Consider the following 21,457-nt stretch of genomic DNA (forward strand, 5'->3'; position numbering starts at 1 on the left):
GTTTTGTTACCGCGATTGCCTCCGCACATGTCGTTTTAATATAATCACATTCGCAGAAAATAAATGAAATATATTGAAATCTTCTAATGTCCCTATAGTTTAATTGAGAAAAATATGACGTCATATTTAGACAGTACGTCCCCCCCCCCCACCTCTCCAGAGGCTGGACTTTAATGAGCAAGTATTTTCTTCTATTCAATATCGATCTATTCATTTTGCAACTTCACAATTCAAAATGTAATGTTTCCTCTAAATTGATATTTATTGTAACTGGATCTTAATTAATCAGTATATTTGGTCAGTAATTTGTGGAATAGGTCTATCCTAATAAATCCATTCAAATGTTCATTATCAAAACGTTTTACAACTGAAACAATTCATAACTAATTGAATTATTATTTTCAATCTATTCAATCTTTCCGATTTATGTGAACCATCTATATCAACTCAACGAATGTATCTATTTATAACAAAATTCCGGATATTCTCTGTGTTTGTTTATTAATTCTTTTTTTAGTGCATGTAACAGTTAAATTATAAAATTATACCTCATACTGACGCTAACATCCCTTGTTATTGAAATACTTGAAATAAGTATTCGAAATATTTGATTTTCCTTTGAAGGTTCCAATTCATTGAGAATGAGAAAATATATATACAAAATTATTTTCCCATTGTTTTATTATTAAATCGTAATTCATTTTATAGCCACATTTTGTTACCAGGCACAAAATTTCTGGACGCCTTGTTTTCATGAACTTAGTTTCCATCATAATTATATCAATCAGAATTTTAGTCTATACCGAACATTTTCCTTTATGTTGGAATATACGAGTATTTTTGCAATTTCACAGGGGCATTTTATCTATACACATAAACAAAAGCCGTTCTTTCTTTTATTTAGTGGGGATATGTAGTGGTATTGCTCTATGATAAAAAGGAACATAAATCTGTATTAACAAAAAACCAATAGTAAACACAGCAATTTGCCATCTATCTAGTTAACTTTTCGAGTCACATGGTCCTCTTTTGCGATTGATCTCTCTTTGTTTATCATTTGTCAGTATTTCTCACATGAAAATCATAATTGATCGTCGTCGGAACGGGAATTCCCCTTAGAATTTACGGATTCAGTCAACAGAGGGCAGTCTGCTAGTCAGCACAGAAACGAGTTTTGTCTGCAATCTTCGAGCCGGAATAAATTTAGGTTTTCCGCGTTAATTTAGTATTTTATAGGGAACATGTCTCATCTTCTTCACCCTTTCAAATCATTCCAAAGATGCAGCATCATGTTTTCAAGAATGTACGCGTCAGGATCAAGTGTCTTGCTGTGGTTTCAAAAGGGAGATAAAGCCGCTCTCTCCAGGACGTTTAGCGGAGAAGAGGTGCGTCTCTTCGCCGAACTCTCGGGCGACACAAATCCTCTGCATACCGATGAAGAATATGCTGCTAAGACGAGATTTGGCAGGACTGTGGTTCATGGAGTTTTGTTGAATGGGTAATGATCGATTTATATCTTATGCTCTCTAGTAAGTCTGATGCAAGCCAGGCGTATAATTTTGATTATTTGTGAAAAATATTTGATAGATCTAGTGCAAAACTAAGAACTGGCAAAAAGAAGCTGCTGAAAACTGCTTATCTAAAAAAAAAGAGCCAATGGAGTAAATAAGAGAGTCAAAAGGGGCCTAAGCTTTTGATCCTAGCAGAATCTTCTTCGGAGGCAATATGACAAACATTTAAGGTGGAACAACCATATATAGACCACAGACATTCAACAGCAACACTGGAAACAAGGAGACGAAGGGGCATTACCAATCAGGTTAATGAAGGGGATGAAAGAAAAGGAGTAGGCCTAGGCAGACACAAAGGGAAGTTAGTGTGAGTAAGGCCAAAGAAAGACCTCAAGCGGGGAGGGATTAAGATATAAGGCAGGCAACATCAAACAGGATCTAGAACAAAACAGTGATAGAGGGTATGAGGAAGAGAAGAATAACAAGAGAATTAGTGAGAGGTGGGTCAAACAGGTAACAAAGAAAGGCATGATAAACTGGTGCGTAAGAGTGGGGAAAAAAGGGAAAGAGAAGGGAACAACTGACAATGTGCAAAAGACATAAGTATGTATGATAGAGCATTAAACTAAGAGAAGAAAGTAAGTGTAAAAATAAATATGTAAGTATAAAAGTATAAAATATCCAAAAGGAAAAAAAATATATATATATTACACCATATATATGCAGTTACACCATTTGTATATATATATTTTTTTTTCCTTTTGGATATTTTGTACTTGAATACTTGAATGTCTGTGGTCTATATTATGGTTGTTCCACCTTATATGTTTGTCATTTTGCCTCTGAAGAAGATTCTGCTAGGATCGAAAGCTTAGGCCCCTTTTGACTCTCTTAAAACTAAGAACTAATAAAGAAGTTACTTTTGGAAATTTGGGGATTGAGGCAGAGTACCGGTACTTCTTAATAAATAGATGTAATGACTAACGTTAGACAAAAAAAAAATGTGTCAATTCTATCTCATTATCTAACGTTATGTATTTGTTGGTTTGTTTTCTGGAGATCAATCTTTCATTGTATTTGAATCCCCAGAGCTTTCATAATTTCCAAATTCCCTTTTTACATTACATCTGGGGCCTTAACACGAAGCTTAATTAGCAATCGGCTCCCATAATTAAACCAGGGTTTAATTTAAACCAGAGTTCAGAATACAGGCCTCTGAAATTAAACTCACTCTTATCTTGTTCTTGATCATAGTTTGGCATCTGCTGTCATGGGAACCAAACTACCTGGACCTGGAACCATTGTCATATCTCATTCTACTGAATTTCCAAAACCATGTGAGTAACACTGTTCATGCTGCAGTCACGTTCCCCCTTCGATGCCCACACAGCAAACAGCAATTATGTGTCATTCTATTCAGGTGACCTTGTAAAAAAGTCACAAGTGTATTGCAAACAGGCTGTTTTTTACTTGTTGTACAGCCATCAAATGGCACTGCACCATTAAAAAGCAATTTGGTGTGAGAGTTCAGATTTTTAGCTGATTTCAGAATTTGTTTGTCTTGATTTTCAGCTTAATTTCAGCTTATTTTTGGCTTTTCTCTGTACATAAAGTATGAGAGCTCTTTTTATTTCAGACTTTTTCAACACTCTTCAGCTTTTTTTTCAGATCTTTTTATTTATGACCACTCACATCCCTGTAAAAACTCAATTCAAATCAGATAAACATTGAATTTCTTGCTTCCAATTAGTCATTTTTTACAAAGTATATATGTAGGAATAGGGGAAAGGACGTAGAGCAGGGATTCTTGGATAGGGGCTCCGCGGCCCTCGAGCCCACCAGGGGCCCCTCAGCAATATTTCGCTCGTTAGCACTGGTGGAACAGTACAGATTCTCAACAAGAAATGTGGAGCTTCAAAAAAATAATTGAGAATGACTGACATAGAGAGAGGGTACATACTTAATTGTGAATGTACTTCACAGAGCTCTTATTTTCTAATTGTTTTATGTAATTCGAAAATTGATTAAAAGTAGCAATTTATCATATCAATTTTTTGTAATTGTCCTATGTCCCAAGTTACTTTTCATGTTTTCATTATAGTATTCATTGGTGAGGAGGTCATCGCCGAGGTGGAAGTCACAGATGTCAGGAGCTTATTGGTAAATTGCGCCATCACTTGTCGAGTTCCTGAAAGGGATGAGGTAGGCTTTGATACACATGTCTGGGAATGTTTCATGAAACAAGCAGTGACTAATTTTTCACTAACTGATTTGCTCTGAGCCAATCAGATGCTAGAATTGGGGTAGCTTATAACAATTGTCTGCTTTTTGAAATACTTCCCTGATGTTATTTTGAGATTATATTGTATTAGATAGGACATTGAAGTGGATATGTAGAGGTGGGAATTGTGATTCAGAAAGATAAAATAGGCATGGTTGCAATGATGAGAAGTTAAAGGCCAGTAATAGGCTCATTTATCCAAGGCAGCTGATATATGCATGTTTTTTACTGCACAGTAGTGCAATGAGCCAAAAATTTTCATGGGGCCAAATGTAGAGGAAGGGGCAAAATTAAAAAAAAATGTGAGCGAGTAAAGACGATAATAATATTAAAAATAATGATAATGACGGTAATAATAATGATAATATTCTGCAACAATTACATCGGACTTACTTCATTACTTTCTTAATATTAAATTTCAGATTGTGATGACTGGAACAGCTACACTTCTTGCCCCCAAATCAGCTAGGAGGAAGAAACTCAACCCAAATTCAGAAGAAACATGATGCAAAGTTTTCAACTGTGAATGGAGGATTTGCAAAATAAGGAAGACTGTTATGTGATGTTGTGAACTGAACATTGAGGCACGGTCAGTTGCTCACATAATCCAGCTAACAATTGAAGTTAAAAACGGATTCAGCAAATTCAGCAATTCAGCAAGTGCCAATAAAGCTAATGCACTGTTTCTTCTATTTCAGGAATAATAATACTCTGCTTTTATATAGTGCTTAATACATCAGAACAACGTCTCTTAGTGCTTTACAGATATATTATCACCTGGGTCATCTGATCCTTGCATGCCCCTACACAGTATATGCACATTCTCCACTCCCTGGGGAGCTTTCCAACCAGAGTTCCAAGACTCTATTGCTAGGCATACTACATAGGCTTTCCCATCTTACAGGTACCCATTTAACACCTTGATGGAGAGTGTGGATTGACGCCTTGCCAAAGGATGCTACGTGCCATGGGGTTCAAACACGCAACCCTTTGATCTTAAGGCGAGAGTCAGAACTGCTACACCACGATGCTTCCACAGTAAATAGGAATAGTCGGAACAGAAAATTAATTCAGTATTAGGAATATCACAATGTGAAATACAGATCTGATTTCTGTGTACAGGAAACTTATTTTCACTAGACATTTACAAGTTTTTGTTATTAGCTACTGAAGTCCAGATATTTAATGGGCAGAGGGTAATTTTGTCTTTGGTTCCTAAAATTTGTACCATAACTGAAAGCAAAGTTTAGAAACAAGAAACACAAATTTGAATGTTCACAAACATGGAAGGCCAAACGTTTTATGTGGTAAGCACCAAAAAGCCATGAAACTTGGGCTGTTGTACTTTGTTTCTATAGTTGTATTGGTTTTCAGTTTGGTAAATATAAAGATTACTCAAATCGTTGATCATTTATTAACGAAATCATTCTCAGGCAAAAAATAGAGTATATCATAAACCACAGATTGGGTGAAGGATGTGATCTGAAATATAATCTTTAATGGTAAATATACAATAAAAATTAAATTCTAAAAAAGATTTGCAAACAATATAACAGCCACTACTTATGTAAGATGGGGATATTAAAATGATAGAAAACTATATTTCTTATCATTGAACCTTTACCAATGGTTCAGATAGGCCTTGAATAATATACTCATCATTTTCATTTTTACTATTCATGAAATAGTGAATGGACAACTCGACTGAGAGGGATTTGTTTCACATTTGGTTCCTAAAATCTTGGATCTATCAACCAAGCCTCAGACTACAGGCCAGTGAATTTACTAACTTCTGTGTTCCAGCTGTACTGAAAATAGAAGCAACTTGTTCAGTCCTGTGATCTATTCGTTGTCATGTTGGAAATTTGTATATTAGTCTAAATTTGATTTGATAGATTATGATGATGATGATGTTGATAATGATGATGAGGATGATAATGATGATGGTGATGATGATGATGATGTTGATGATGATGATGCAAGTGTTATTGACAGTTGTGATGGTGATGCTGATGGCCATGACAGTGGATGATTTCAAGTTTAGTGTTGACCTATTGGGTTGGTGTTGGGTCAATTTTTAAAAGAGTATAACGCCAAACTTAAAATGAAGATGGTCCTGAAAAGTCACTCACTAGTTTTTGAGATGTCAATAATGTGATCTGGATCAGTTTTACAAACTCGGAATTGATTTTGGAGCCAGGGGAAGCAATCCAAATTCCAACACCGGACTTGTAATCACCCAATGATGATGATGATATTGATGATTATGATGACTGTGGTGCTGATAATGATAGTCGTGATAATGATAATGGTGATGTTGATGGTAGTGATGATGATGACGATAATGATGATGATAGTAGTGATGACAGTAATTATGCTTAATAAGCATTTATGATGATAATGGTGATGCTCATGATGGTAGTGATGATGATGATGATGATGATGATGATGATTATGTCTTGGTCATCATGATGGTTGACCCATTAGCATACCAAGAAAACATCGTCAAGAGAGGCAAAAATTATCTGACAAGCCCCACCAAAAAAAAACAAAGGAGTAGGGTCGTCGCCATTTTCGAAGCACTTTCCCATCTTAGATTTTCTAACAAGTGGAAAAAAATTATAAAAGTTATTTTCTCTAATTAATGAAAAGTGACATTTGAGGGATTTTTCTGAAAAGGGCCCCAAGTCCACTCTAAACCCTTAGTACAGGTTGAAAACGGCATTCTGTGATGAACGAGCATTTAAAAAAAATCACATTTGAAAATAAAATCATGAATAAACCCTTTGCTATATTCTCTAATAAGTGATCTTTTCTAAAAAGTGCCCCAAGCTCCATTTTAACATTAAGAAGGGATTCAGGTTTATGGGTTTAGGAAGCATGAATACTTTTTCAATCACTCTTCTTGAACCAGAAGTTAAAACTTAACATAAAAATGCTGCACCCAAACCGACATGGGGAGCGTTTTATTATACAAATAATTATTGACTTTCATTAAAAATTTTACTCTTAACCAATCAGATGCAAGGATTTCTGTAGCTTATAAAAGTAGTCTGCGAAGATCAGTGACATTTTTTTAATGAAATGCTCCCCATGGTCCCATCATACATACGAAGAGTTTCGATGTATTCAAAACAAGCTCAAACTTTGATTGATCTGATATTGTATACTAAAGAGATAGCAATTTGAGATCAATCGCACTTTGAGCTCGACTTTGAATATGTCGCAACTCTTCATAAGACGGAGCCCATCGGGTCTCTATTTTACAATCGTAATTTCCTCATTTTTAGAAAGATTGACACAAGAATTGATAGCACCATGCAATGATGAGCCGCAGCGCCCTTCTGGGTGGTGATAGACCCCGGCAGCTTCCCCCTACTGGTGGATAAACAATGGTACCGAGTATGTGGGTTGACCTTCTGTGTTTAGAGAGTTAATTGTCTTGGAATAACAAAGTAGTTTGCATTTATGGAAGGCCTGTGGAGAATCTCATTAACCCTACACACCCCAAGCGAGATGTGGGAGGGTTTAAAGGGATTGATGGGAAATTGTGATTTGGGATGGCTTGCAGACAGGCTGGACGTTTATTTCCTATTTCTGTTACGATGATTCTTAATTCTTCTATTATAGTCTATGTTTTTAATCATGTTAGTGAAAAGGTGATTTTATTGTGTGTTTTGAGAATTGCATTTGGAAATCATGACTTTCCCTTCACTTAGATTAAATTTACCGTCTTTCAAAAAAGTCACAATCCATATACTGCACGGATTGAAATTAAACAATCTAGAGACACGTACACCCTAGCATTCCTATTAGGTTTGAGGGAAGGGGTTGCCCCACCCTAAAAAATATATAAAAACAGTAGGATTTTGTTCTGGTTAAATCATTGTATCATACTTCGGGATCATACTTCTAACACCATTTTATGCTGCTTGTCAAGGAAATTTGAAGGAAAAAAATGGACCACCTTTTCGAGTAAAGCCTCAATCTGCCCCCCCCCCCGCAACAAAAATCAATCGCCCTGTCCCCATTTTTTTCTTCCACTGCTTGATACTTTATTTCATACCTCTCTTTATCCAGAAGAAAAAAATGTTCATTTTCCCTATTCCCTTTGTATTAAAGATGGACGAACTATAATAATGCAACCCTATAAATTTCAGCTGGAGTAATGTCAGAATGTAATGGTCTCTCTGCGGGAAGATAATAGCGCATCATCCTGAGATTGTCGATACCAATTTGTAGGAGCGTTGGTGTACATTTTCTATCCTTCAAGATGAATTTAGGTTTAAAGCGCTGTAGTTTTCGTCAGCAAAAACTGAAGGGTTTGCAAAGAAAGTGCACGTTTCAAATTTATGCACTCTAAATTAATCAAATTTTCCAGACAACCGAAATGTTTGCTCGAGACTTTCCCCAAAAAACAATAAGGAATACAGAGGTCTACTATGCATTTGAACTTGATACCAAGTACTGTAGTCCATTTAGTACTGACTATAGTTAAAGGCATGGCTACAAAGTTTGTTTCGACAAATATATGGTCAGTCCAAAGCAATTCACTGCCCGGATCCATCTATTTGTTTGTGGGGGCTAGGGGAAACGCCATACGGACAGGGGCACTCCCTGCGATTTCTCGAGAAGTGGACAAAATCACGACAAAAGAGAAGGGTTGGAAACATCGATGTCCGTAATCTTTAAAACCAGTATTTAATTGGATATTGGGCATATTTTCCCCGTTTTTTTTTGTCTTACCCTTCTCCCTATCAAAATACCCTGTCGCCGCCCCTGATAATTAGCTCATGATAATAATATGGTTGTAATGAAGAGCAAAGTTGTGAATGAGGGAAATCCCAATACGATTGGTATTCTACCGCTTTACCCACGTCATATCACCCTTTGATCATACCTTAATTTTCCCCATTTGGCTGTTAGGACAGCCATATATTTGCCTCTATACAGCTTCCCGCGAATTTAGTGACATTTCGTCTCTGTTTTTTGTCAAACAAAAGGGGGTTAAAATAATATATTTGGGTGGTCTTTATCCAGTCCTAAATACTTTTGGTTTTTCCATGGAGTTTAAAAGACGATTTAAAACAACAAAAAAAAAATGTTAGGATACTATGCAATCACATTGTTGCTTTGCATTGAACTATATGGTTCTAAAGATAATAAAATCACTTTGATGTTGTATGACAGTGTCTTCATTTTTCATGTTACAATAATTACAATACAAGAAGACATTTTCACAGGTTAAAATATTCAATCGGAGGTGATAAAAAAAGAAAGAGGTGACAAATAGAAAATACTTCGCATCATTACTTGAGGACTACAAGACCTATATTTTTTTGTTAACAAATAAAGCTAAAAAATATTTACACTTCGCCTTTTATGACTACCCCCCCCCCGTCCATCCTCAAACGACTTTGGCTCTTTGGGCAGCTAATCAGAAAACAAAAGATGAACATTTTTGCCGCCCCCGGCGGACAATCCAGGGTCCGCCCCTGCATAGCGATGTACTACGAGATGACGGGTGGTCATCAATTTTCATTCTCAACAAATTTGTAAGGCCAAATATACATTTCCCCCTTGTTCCACATTTCTCCTTTTTTATTGGTGTTATTTTACTAGCAAATCCACTGATTTTTACATGCTGTGACGCGAAGCCACAAGAGTTTGCAGTTTCACTTTCGGAAATGACTTTTGCAATTACGTCTAAATAACCTGACAGAACTGGGACCACTTTACGAGGAAAGAATGCAGAATGCTGTGCAACCAGCATAAAGCTCAATCAGACGGCAATAGAATGCAACTGGCGATTAGATTTAGATATGGAAGCTTGTAAAAGTGAATATTTATCATTCTTTTGAGGTTTAAAAATACTGATTTGCGCCAAGACTACCTAATCCCAAACTTCTTTCAAGAAGGACCGGCTTTTATCAGGGCACTGGGAAGGTTACACGGGCCTAATCACTAGTGGCAGGCCATAAATATTCATTCGAGCCAACCCATTGCTATTTTTTTTATTTTGATATGACTGATTGACAAAGTGTATGCATATGATTGTCCATTTAACACTGATTCTATTTTTGGTAATTACTGAACTTCCTTTTCCCAAATTGGGAAGAAATATCACCAATTTTGGACTATATTTTGACTGGCGGAAGGATTAGGGCTATTTTGCTGTTTGAGGTGATGAATCTGCTCCCCCCGAAGGTGTCTTCAAACACGCCAATTTATTTTTAAAATGAGCCGGTCGAGGAAACCTTTTCTGGTCAGATGGGGTCAGATATGGATTGCCAGATATATATCCTATCCACTGGTAGTAAACATTTGACCGCCGAATTTCATCCTTATTTTTTATGAATTTTTTAAACTGCCAATTTAACACATGAGTCTATGGGGAATGAATTAGGCCTGTGAAACCGGAAAGATTTTTTTTTTGATGGGGGTGATGATGTTAATTTGAAAAGAAAAAATGCTACAAAAAAAAAGTTTTCGCTACAAAATGGAGGTCAAATTAGTCTCGAGAAATTTGAGAAGCAAGAAAAAAAAGCTTTAATTACAACAAAATGAAGGTAATTTCGATTACATTTTCCATTTGCTCTTTATGGGGAATAATACACACAACACCCCAAGGAAATTTTTTGTGGGTGCTGGAGGGCACTTCCCAGGGCCATGGCTTTTCAGTATCCGACATTTTTAATCAACTTGCTACAAAATGTGTTCAAATCTTAAAATAAGTCGAGCGCCTGAATAGAAGGCTCGGACACATAAAATATAAATATGGATAAAAACCTCTTTAAAGAACCATATGAATATCAACTGAAATAAAAATTATCCATATGAACTTATTTTTAAAAAAGCTGTTTTATGGAAACGTCTCATATAATATTTTTTTTCTTTACACAGAAACACATTGGATTCCGGTTGATTGCATTATTCATTGCAAGATCATTTGTTCATTCTTGAAAGCTAATCGCTCATCCCCCCCACCCCCGTTGTAGCATCCACAATTATTTTGCCCAATTTTGGCCAATTTTCCATGTCGCGGGTGGGGCGAGGGGTCGAAAATTCAAACTCCTTGGATCTTGTCGATTCTCGCTATAATGATCGGTTAGGATGCCAAAACATCCCAGGGAGCGAAGACGGCTGCTCTGGGGGGTTTCGGGGGCAATTTTGGAAAAAAAATATTTTAACCAATTATGGCCAATTTTGGCCAATTTTCCATGTCGCGGGTGGGGCGAGGGGTCGAAAATTCAAACTCCTTGGATCTTGTCGATTCTCGCTATAATGATCGGTTAGGATGCCAAAACATCCCAGGGAGCGAAGACGGCTGCTCTGGGGGGGTTTCGGGGGCAATTTTGGAAAAAAAATATTTTAACCAATTATGGCCAATTTTGGCCAATTTTCCATGTCGCGGGTGGGGCGAGGGTGGAAAATTCAAACTCCTTGGATCTTGTCGATTCTCGCTATAATGATCGGTTAGGATGGCAAAACATCCCAGGGAGCGAAGACGGCTGCTCTGGGGGGGTTTCGGGGGCAATTTTGGAAAAAAAATATTTTAACCAATTATGGCCAATTTTGGCCAATTTTCCATGTCGCGGGTGGGGCGAGGGGTCGAAAATTCAAACTCCTTGGATCTTGTCGATTCTCGCTATAATGATCGGTTAGGATGCCAAAACATCCCAGGGAGCGAAGACGGCTGCTCTGGGGGGATTCGGGGGCAATTTTGGAAAAAAAATATTTTAACCAATTATGGCCAATTTTGGCCAATTTTCCATGTCGCGGGTGGGGCGAGGGGTCGAAAATTCAAACTCCTTGGATCTTGTCGATTCTCGCTATAATGATCGGTTAGGATGGCAAAACATCCCAGGGAGCGAAGACGGCTGCTCTGGGGGGGTTTCGGGGGCAATTTTGGAAAAAAAATATTTTAACCAATTATGGCCAATTTTGGCCAATTTTCCATGTCGCGGGTGGGGCGAGGGGTCGAAAATTCAAACTCCTTGGATCTTGTCGATTCTCGCTATAATGATCGGTTAGGATGCCAAAACATCCCAGGGAGCGAAGACGGCTGCTCTGGGGGGGTTTCGGGGGCAATTTTGGAAAAAAAATATTTTAACCAATTATGGCCAATTTTGGCCAATTTTCCATGTCGCGGGTGGGGCGAGGGGTCGAAAATTCAAACTCCTTGGATCTTGTCGATTCTCGCTATAATGATCGGTTAGGATGGCAAAACATCCCAGGGAGCGAAGACGGCTGCTCTGGGGGGGTTTCGGGGGCAATTTTGGAAAAAAAATATTTAACCAATTATGGCCAATTTTGGCCAATTTTCCATGTCGCGGGTGGGGCGAGGGGTCGAAAATTCAAACTCCTTGGATCTTGTCGATTCTCGCTATAATGATCGGTTAGGATGCCAAAACATCCCAGGGAGCGAAGACGGCTGCTCTGGGGGGATTCGGGGCAATTTTGGAAAAAAAATATTTTAACCAATTATGGCCAATTTTGGCCAATTTTCCATGTCGCGGGTGGGGCGAGGGGTCGAAAATTCAAACTCCTTGGATCTTGTCGATTCTCGCTATAATGATCGGTTAGGATGCCAAAACATCCCAGGGAGCGAAGACGGCTGCTCTGGGGGGTTTCGGGGGCAATTTTGGAAAAAAAATATTTTAACCAATTATGGCCAATTTTGGCCAATTTTCCATGTCGCGGGTGGGGCGAGGGGTCGAAAATTCAAACTCCTTGGATCTTGTCGATTCTCGCTATAATGATCGGTTAGGATGCCAAAACATCCCAGGGAGCGAAGACGGCTGCTCTGGGGGGGATTCGGGGGCAATTTTGGAAAAAAAATATTTTAACCAATTATGGCCAATTTTGGCCAATTTTCCATGTCGCGGGTGGGGCGAGGGGTCGAAAATTCAAACTCCTTGGATCTTGTCGATTCTCGCTATAATGATCGGTTAGGATGCCAAAACATCCCAGGGAGCGAAGACGGCTGCTCTGGGGGGGTTTCGGGGGCAATTTTGGAAAAAAAATATTTTAACCAATTATGGCCAATTTTGGCCAATTTTCCATGTCGCGGGTGGGGCGAGGGGTCGAAAATTCAAACTCCTTGGATCTTGTCGATTCTCGCTATAATGATCGGTTAGGATGCCAAAACATCCCAGGGAGCGAAGACGGCTGCTCTGGGGGGGTTTCGGGGGCAATTTTGGAAAAAAAATATTTTAACCAATTATGGCCAATTTTGGCCAATTTTCCATGTCGCGGGTGGGCGAGGGGTGGAAAATTCAAACTCCCTGGATCTTGTCGATTCTCGCTATAATGATCGGTTAGGATGCCAAAACATCCCAGGGAGCGAAGACGGCTGCTCTGGGGGGTTTCGGGGGCAATTTTGGAAAAAAAATATTTTAACCAATTATGGCCAATTTTGGCCAATTTTCCATGTCGCGGGTGGGGCGAGGGGTGGAAAATTCAAACTCCTTGGATCTTGTCGATTCTCGCTATAATGATCGGTTAGGATGCCAAAACATCCCAGGGAGCGAAGACGGCTGCTCTGGGGGGATTCGGGGGCAATTTTGGAAAAAAAATATTTTAACCAATTATGGCCAATTTTGGCCAATTTTCCATGTCGCGGGTGGGGCGAGGGGTCGAAAATTCAAACTCCTTGGATCTTGTCGATTCTCGCTATAATGATCGGTTAGGATGCCAAAACATCCCAGGGAGCGAAGACGGCTGCTCTGGGGGGTTTCGGGGGCAATTTTGGAAAAAAAATATTTTAACCAATTATGGCCAATTTTGGCCAATTTTCCATGTCGCGGGTGGGGCGAGGGGTCGAAAATTCAAACTCCTTGGATCTTGTCGATTCTCGCTATAATGATCGGTTAGGATGCCAAAACATCCCAGGGAGCGAAGACGGCTGCTCTGGGGGTATTCGGGGGCAATTTTGGAAAAAAAATATTTTAACCAATTATGGCCAATTTTGGCCAATTTTCCATGTCGCGGGTGGGGCGAGGGGTCGAAAATTCAAACTCCTTGGATCTTGTCGATTCTCGCTATAATGATCGGTTAGGATGCCAAAACATCCCAGGGAGCGAAGACGGCTGCTCTGGGGGGGTTTCGGGGGCAATTTTGGAAAAAAAATATTTAACCAATTATGGCCAATTTTGGCCAATTTTCCATGTCGCGGGTGGGGCGAGGGGTCGAAAATTCAAACTCCTTGGATCTTGTCGATTCTCGCTATAATGATCGGTTAGGATGCCAAAACATCCCAGGGAGCGAAGACGGCTGCTCTGGGGGGGTTTCGGGGGCAATTTTGGAAAAAAAATATTTTAACCAATTATGGCCAATTTTGGCCAATTTTCCATGTCGCGGGTGGGGCGAGGGGTCGAAAATTCAAACTCCTTGGATCTTGTCGATTCTCGCTATAATGATCGGTTAGGATGCCAAAACATCCCAGGGAGCGAAGACGGCTGCTCTGGGGGGGATTCGGGGGCAATTTTGGAAAAAAAATATTTTAACCAATTATGGCCAATTTTGGCCAATTTTCCATGTCGCGGGTGGGGCGAGGGGTCGAAAATTCAAACTCCTTGGATCTTGTCGATTCTCGCTATAATGATCGGTTAGGATGCCAAAACATCCCAGGGAGCGAAGACGGCTGCTCTGGGGGGTTTCGGGGGCAATTTTGGAAAAAAAATATTTTAACCAATTATGGCCAATTTTGGCCAATTTTCCATGTCGCGGGTGGGGCGAGGGGTGGAAAATTCAAACTCCTTGGATCTTGTCGATTCTCGCTATAATGATCGGTTAGGATGGCAAAACATCCCAGGGAGCGAAGACGGCTGCTCTGGGGGGTTTCGGGGGCAATTTTGGAAAAAAAATATTTTAACCAATTATGGCCAATTTTGGCCAATTTTCCATGTCGCGGGTGGGGCGAGGGGTGGAAAATTCAAACTCCTTGGATCTTGTCGATTCTCGCTATAATGATCGGTTAGGATGCCAAAACATCCCAGGGAGCGAAGACGGCTGCTCTGGGGGGTTTCGGGGGCAATTTTGGAAAAAAAATATTTTAACCAATTATGGCCAATTTTGGCCAATTTTCCATGTCGCGGGTGGGGCGAGGGGTCGAAAATTCAAACTCCTTGGATCTTGTCGATTCTCGCTATAATGATCGGTTAGGATGCCAAAACATCCCAGGGAGCGAAGACGGCTGCTCTGGGGGGGATTCGGGGGCAATTTTGGAAAAAAAATATTTTAACCAATTATGGCCAATTTTGGCCAATTTTCCATGTCGCGGGTGGGGCGAGGGGTCGAAAATTCAAACTCCTTGGATCTTGTCGATTCTCGCTATAATGATCGGTTAGGATGCCAAAACATCCCAGGGAGCGAAGACGGCTGCTCTGGGGGGGTTTCGGGGGCAATTTTGGAAAAAAAATATTTTAACCAATTATGGCCAATTTTGGCCAATTTTCCATGTCGCGGGTGGGGCGAGGGGTCGAAAATTCAAACTCCTTGGATCTTGTCGATTCTCGCTATAATGATCGGTTAGGATGCCAAAACATCCCAGGGAGCGAAGACGGCTGCTCTGGGGGATTCGGGGGCAATTTTGGAAAAAAAATATTTTAACCAATTATGGCCAATTTTGGCCAATTTTCCATGTCGCGGGTGGGGCGAGGGGTCGAAAATTCAAACTCCTTGGATCTTGTCGATTCTCGCTATAATGATCGGTTAGGATGCCAAAACATCCCAGGGAGCGAAGACGGCTGCTCTGGGGGGTTTCGGGGGCAATTTTGGAAAAAAAATATTTTAACCAATTATGGCCAATTTTGGCCAATTTTCCATGTCGCGGGTGGGGCGAGGGGTCGAAAATTCAAACTCCTTGGATCTTGTCGATTCTCGCTATAATGATCGGTTAGGATGCCAAAACATCCCAGGGAGCGAAGACGGCTGCTCTGGGGGGTTTCGGGGGCAATTTTGGAAAAAAAATATTTTAACCAATTATGGCCAATTTTGGCCAATTTTCCATGTCGCGGGTGGGGCGAGGGGTCGAAAATTCAAACTCCTTGGATCTTGTCGATTCTCGCTATAATGATCGGTTAGGATGCCAAAACATCCCAGGGAGCGAAGACGGCTGCTCTGGGGGGGATTCGGGGGCAATTTTGGAAAAAAAATATTTTAACCAATTATGGCCAATTTTGGCCAATTTTCCATGTCGCGGGTGGGGCGAGGGGTCGAAAATTCAAACTCCTTGGATCTTGTCGATTCTCGCTATAATGATCGGTTAGGATGCCAAAACATCCCAGGGAGCGAAGACGGCTGCTCTGGGGGGGTTTCGGGGGCAATTTTGGAAAAAAAATATTTTAACCAATTATGGCCAATTTTGGCCAATTTTCCATGTCGCGGGTGGGGCGAGGGGTCGAAAATTCAAACTCCTTGGATCTTGTCGATTCTCGCTATAATGATCGGTTAGGATGGCAAAACATCCCAGGGAGCGAAGACGGCTGCTCTGGGGGGGTTTCGGGGCAATTTTGGAAAAAAAATATTTTAACCAATTATGGCCAATTTTGGCCAATTTTCCATGTCGCGGGTGGGGCGAGGGGTCGAAAATTCAAACTCCTTGGATCTTGTCGATTCTCGCTATAATGATCGGTTAGGATGCCAAAACATCCCAGGGAGCGAAGACGGCTGCTCTGGGGGGGATTCGGGGGCAATTTTGGAAAAAAAATATTTTAACCAATTATGGCCAATTTTGGCCAATTTTCCATGTCGCGGGTGGGGCGAGGGGTCGAAAATTCAAACTCCTTGGATCTTGTCGATTCTCGCTATAATGATCGGTTAGGATGCCAAAACATCCCAGGGAGCGAAGACGGCTGCTCTGGGGGGGTTTCGGGGGCAATTTTGGAAAAAAAATATTTTAACCAATTATGGCCAATTTTGGCCAATTTTCCATGTCGCGGGTGGGGCGAGGGGTCGAAAATTCAAACTCCTTGGATCTTGTCGATTCTCGCTATAATGATCGGTTAGGATGCCAAAACATCCCAGGGAGCGAAGACGGCTGCTCTGGGGGGGTTTCGGGGGCAATTTTGGAAAAAAAATATTTTAACCAATTATGGCCAATTTTGGCCAATTTTCCATGTCGCGGGTGGGGCGAGGGGTCGAAAATTCAAACTCCTTGGATCTTGTCGATTCTCGCTATAATGATCGGTTAGGATGCCAAAACATCCCAGGGAGCGAAGACGGCTGCTCTGGGGGGGTTTCGGGGGCAATTTTGGAAAAAAAATATTTAACCAATTATGGCCAATTTTGGCCAATTTTCCATGTCGCGGGTGGGGCGAGGGGTCGAAAATTCAAACTCCTTGGATCTTGTCGATTCTCGCTATAATGATCGGTTAGGATGCCAAAACATCCCAGGGAGCGAAGACGGCTGCTCTGGGGGGGATTCGGGGGCAATTTTGGAAAAAAAATATTTTAACCAATTATGGCCAATTTTGGCCAATTTTCCATGTCGCGGGTGGGGCGAGGGGTCGAAAATTCAAACTCCTTGGATCTTGTCGATTCTCGCTATAATGATCGGTTAGGATGCCAAAACATCCCAGGGAGCGAAGACGGCTGCTCTGGGGGGTTTCGGGGCAATTTTGGAAAAAAAATATTTTAACCAATTATGGCCAATTTTGGCCAATTTTCCATGTCGCGGGTGGGGCGAGGGGTCGAAAATTCAAACTCCTTGGATCTTGTCGATTCTCGCTATAATGATCGGTTAGGATGCCAAAACATCCCAGGGAGCGAAGACGGCTGCTCTGGGGGGGTTTCGGGGGCAATTTTGGAAAAAAAATATTTTAACCAATTATGGCCAATTTTGGCCAATTTTCCATGTCGCGGGTGGGGCGAGGGGTCGAAAATTCAAACTCCTTGGATCTTGTCGATTCTCGCTATAATGATCGGTTAGGATGCCAAAACATCCCAGGGAGCGAAGACGGCTGCTCTGGGGGGATTCGGGGGCAATTTTGGAAAAAAAATATTTTAACCAATTATGGCCAATTTTGGCCAATTTTCCATGTCGCGGGTGGGGCGAGGGGTCGAAAATTCAAACTCCTTGGATCTTGTCGATTCTCGCTATAATGATCGGTTAGGATGCCAAAACATCCCAGGGAGCGAAGACGGCTGCTCTGGGGGGTTTCGGGGGCAATTTTGGAAAAAAAATATTTTAACCAATTATGGCCAATTTTGGCCAATTTTCCATGTCGCGGGTGGGGCGAGGGGTCGAAAATTCAAACTCCTTGGATCTTGTCGATTCTCGCTATAATGATCGGTTAGGATGCCAAAACATCCCAGGGAGCGAAGACGGCTGCTCTGGGGGGTTTCGGGGGCAATTTTGGAAAAAAAATATTTTAACCAATTATGGCCAATTTTGGCCAATTTTCCATGTCGCGGGTGGGGCGAGGGGTGGAAAATTCAAACTCCTTGGATCTTGTCGATTCTCGCTATAATGATCGGTTAGGATGCCAAAACATCCCAGGGAGCGAAGACGGCTGCTCTGGGGGGTTTCGGGGGCAATTTTGGAAAAAAAATATTTTAACCAATTATGGCCAATTTTGGCCAATTTTCCATGTCGCGGGTGGGGCGAGGGGTCGAAAATTCAAACTCCTTGGATCTTGTCGATTCTCGCTATAATGATCGGTTAGGATGCCAAAACATCCCAGGGAGCGAAGACGGCTGCTCTGGGGGGATTCGGGGGCAATTTTGGAAAAAAAATATTTTAACCAATTATGGCCAATTTTGGCCAATTTTCCATGTCGCGGGTGGGGCGAGGGGTCGAAAATTCAAACTCCTTGGATCTTGTCGATTCTCGCTATAATGATCGGTTAGGATGCCAAAACATCCCAGGGAGCGAAGACGGCTGCTCTGGGGGGTTTCGGGGGCAATTTTGGAAAAAAAATATTTTAACCAATTATGGCCAATTTTGGCCAATTTTCCATGTCGCGGGTGGGGCGAGGGGTCGAAAATTCAAACTCCTTGGATCTTGTCGATTCTCGCTATAATGATCGGTTAGGATGCCAAAACATCCCAGGGAGCGAAGACGGCTGCTCTGGGGGGGATTCGGGGGCAATTTTGGAAAAAAAATATTTTAACCAATTATGGCCAATTTTGGCCAATTTTCCATGTCGCGGGTGGGGCGAGGGGTCGAAAATTCAAACTCCTTGGATCTTGTCGATTCTCGCTATAATGATCGGTTAGGATGCCAAAACATCCCAGGGAGCGAAGACGGCTGCTCTGGGGGGGTTTCGGGGGCAATTTTGGAAAAAAAATATTTTAACCAATTATGGCCAATTTTGGCCAATTTTCCATGTCGCGGGTGGGGCGAGGGGTCGAAAATTCAAACTCCTTGGATCTTGTCGATTCTCGCTATAATGATCGGTTAGGATGCCAAAACATCCCAGGGAGCGAAGACGGCTGCTCTGGGGGGGTTTCGGGGGCAATTTTGGAAAAAAAATATTTTAACCAATTATGGCCAATTTTGGCCAATTTTCCATGTCGCGGGTGGGGCGAGGGGTCGAAAATTCAAACTCCTTGGATCTTGTCGATTCTCGCTATAATGATCGGTTAGGATGCCAAAACATCCCAGGGAGCGAAGACGGCTGCTCTGGGGGGGTTCGGGGGCAATTTTGGAAAAAAAATATTTTAACCAATTATGGCCAATTTTGGCCAATTTTCCATGTCGCGGGTGGGGCGAGGGGTCGAAAATTCAAACTCCTTGGATCTTGTCGATTCTCGCTATAATGATCGGTTAGGATGCCAAAACATCCCAGGGAGCGAAGACGGCTGCTCTGGGGGGTTTCGGGGGCAATTTTGGAAAAAAAATATTTTAACCAATTATGGCCAATTTTGGCCAATTTTCCATGTCGCGGGTGGGGCGAGGGGTGGAAAATTCAAACTCCTTGGATCTTGTCGATTCTCGCTATAATGATCGGTTAGGATGCAAAACATCCCAGGGAGCGAAGACGGCTGCTCTGGGGGGGTTTCGGGGGCAATTTTGGAAAAAAAATATTTTAACCAATTATGGCCAATTTTGGCCAATTTTCCATGTCGCGGGTGGGGCGAGGGGTCGAAAATTCAAACTCCTTGGATCTTGTCGATTCTCGCTATAATGATCGGTTAGGATGCCAAAACATCCCAGGGAGCGAAGACGGCTGCTCTGGGGGGATTCGGGGGCAATTTTGGAAAAAAAATATTTTAACCAATTATGGCCAATTTTGGCCAATTTTCCATGTCGCGGGTGGGGCGAGGGGTCGAAAATTCAAACTCCTTGGATCTTGTCGATTCTCGCTATAATGATCGGTTAGGATGCCAAAACATCCCAGGGAGCGAAGACGGCTGCTCTGGGGGGATTCGGGGGCAATTTTGGAAAAAAAATATTTTAACCAATTATGGCCAATTTTGGCCAATTTTCCATGTCGCGGGTGGGGCGAGGGGTCGAAAATTCAAACTCCTTGGATCTTGTCGATTCTCGCTATAATGATCGGTTAGGATGCCAAAACATCCCAGGGAGCGAAGACGGCTGCTCTGGGGGGGTTTCGGGGGCAATTTTGGAAAAAAAATATTTTAACCAATTATGGCCAATTTTGGCCAATTTTCCATGTCGCGGGTGGGGCGAGGGGTCGAAAATTCAAACTCCTTGGATCTTGTCGATTCTCGCTATAATGATCGGTTAGGATGCCAAAACATCCCAGGGAGCGAAGACGGCTGCTCTGGGGGGGGTTTCGGGGGCAATTTTGGAAAAAAAATATTTTAACCAATTATGGCCAATTTTGGCCAATTTTCCATGTCGCGGGTGGGGCGAGGGGTCGAAAATTCAAACTCCTTGGATCTTGTCGATTCTCGCTATAATGATCGGTTAGGATGCCAAAACATCCCAGGGAGCGAAGACGGCTGCTCTGGGGGGATTCGGGGGCAATTTTGGAAAAAAAATATTTTAACCAATTATGGCCAATTTTGGCCAATTTTCCATGTCGCGGGTGGGGCGAGGGGTGGAAAATTCAAACTCCTTGGATCTTGTCGATTCTCGCTATAATGATCGGTTAGGATGCAAAACATCCCAGGGAGCGAAGACGGCTGCTCTGGGGGGTTTCGGGGGCAATTTTGGAAAAAAAATATTTTAACCAATTATGGCCAATTTTGGCCAATTTTCCATGTCGCGGGTGGGGCGAGGGGTCGAAAATTCAAACTCCTTGGATCTTGTCGATTCTCGCTATAATGATCGGTTAGGATGCCAAAACATCCCAGGGAGCGAAGACGGCTGCTCTGGGGGGGATTCGGGGGCAATTTTGGAAAAAAAATATTTTAACCAATTATGGCCAATTTTGGCCAATTTTCCATGTCGCGGGTGGGGCGAGGGGTCGAAAATTCAAACTCCTTGGATCTTGTCGATTCTCGCTATAATGATCGGTTAGGATGCCAAAACATCCCAGGGAGCGAAGACGGCTGCTCTGGGGGGTTTCGGGGGCAATTTTGGAAAAAAAATATTTTAACCAATTATGGCCAATTTTGGCCAATTTTCCATGTCGCGGGTGGGGCGAGGGGTCGAAAATTCAAACTCCTTGGATCTTGTCGATTCTCGCTATAATGATCGGTTAGGATGCCAAAACATCCCAGGGAGCGAAGACGGCTGCTCTGGGGGGGT

At 41.8% G+C, this 21,457-nt stretch overlaps 1 protein-coding gene across 1 annotated transcript; it reads left to right on the forward strand.

Annotated features, from left to right (window-relative positions):
• Positions 1-1,148: 1,148 nt before the first annotated feature.
• On the forward strand, positions 1,149-5,584 carry LOC121417964 (hydroxyacyl-thioester dehydratase type 2, mitochondrial-like). Its single transcript, XM_041611672.1, has 4 exons — positions 1,149-1,498; positions 2,766-2,848; positions 3,613-3,713; positions 4,215-5,584. The coding sequence occupies exons 1-4, from the start codon at positions 1,242-1,244 to the stop codon at positions 4,296-4,298; spliced, it is 525 nt and encodes a 174-aa protein (XP_041467606.1). The 5' UTR covers positions 1,149-1,241; the 3' UTR covers positions 4,299-5,584.
• The last annotated feature ends 15,873 nt before the right edge of the window (positions 5,585-21,457 follow it).

Source organism: Lytechinus variegatus, chromosome 7 (genome assembly GCF_018143015.1).
Source record: "Lytechinus variegatus isolate NC3 chromosome 7, Lvar_3.0, whole genome shotgun sequence".
Lineage (NCBI taxonomy): Eukaryota > Metazoa > Echinodermata > Echinoidea > Temnopleuroida > Toxopneustidae > Lytechinus > Lytechinus variegatus.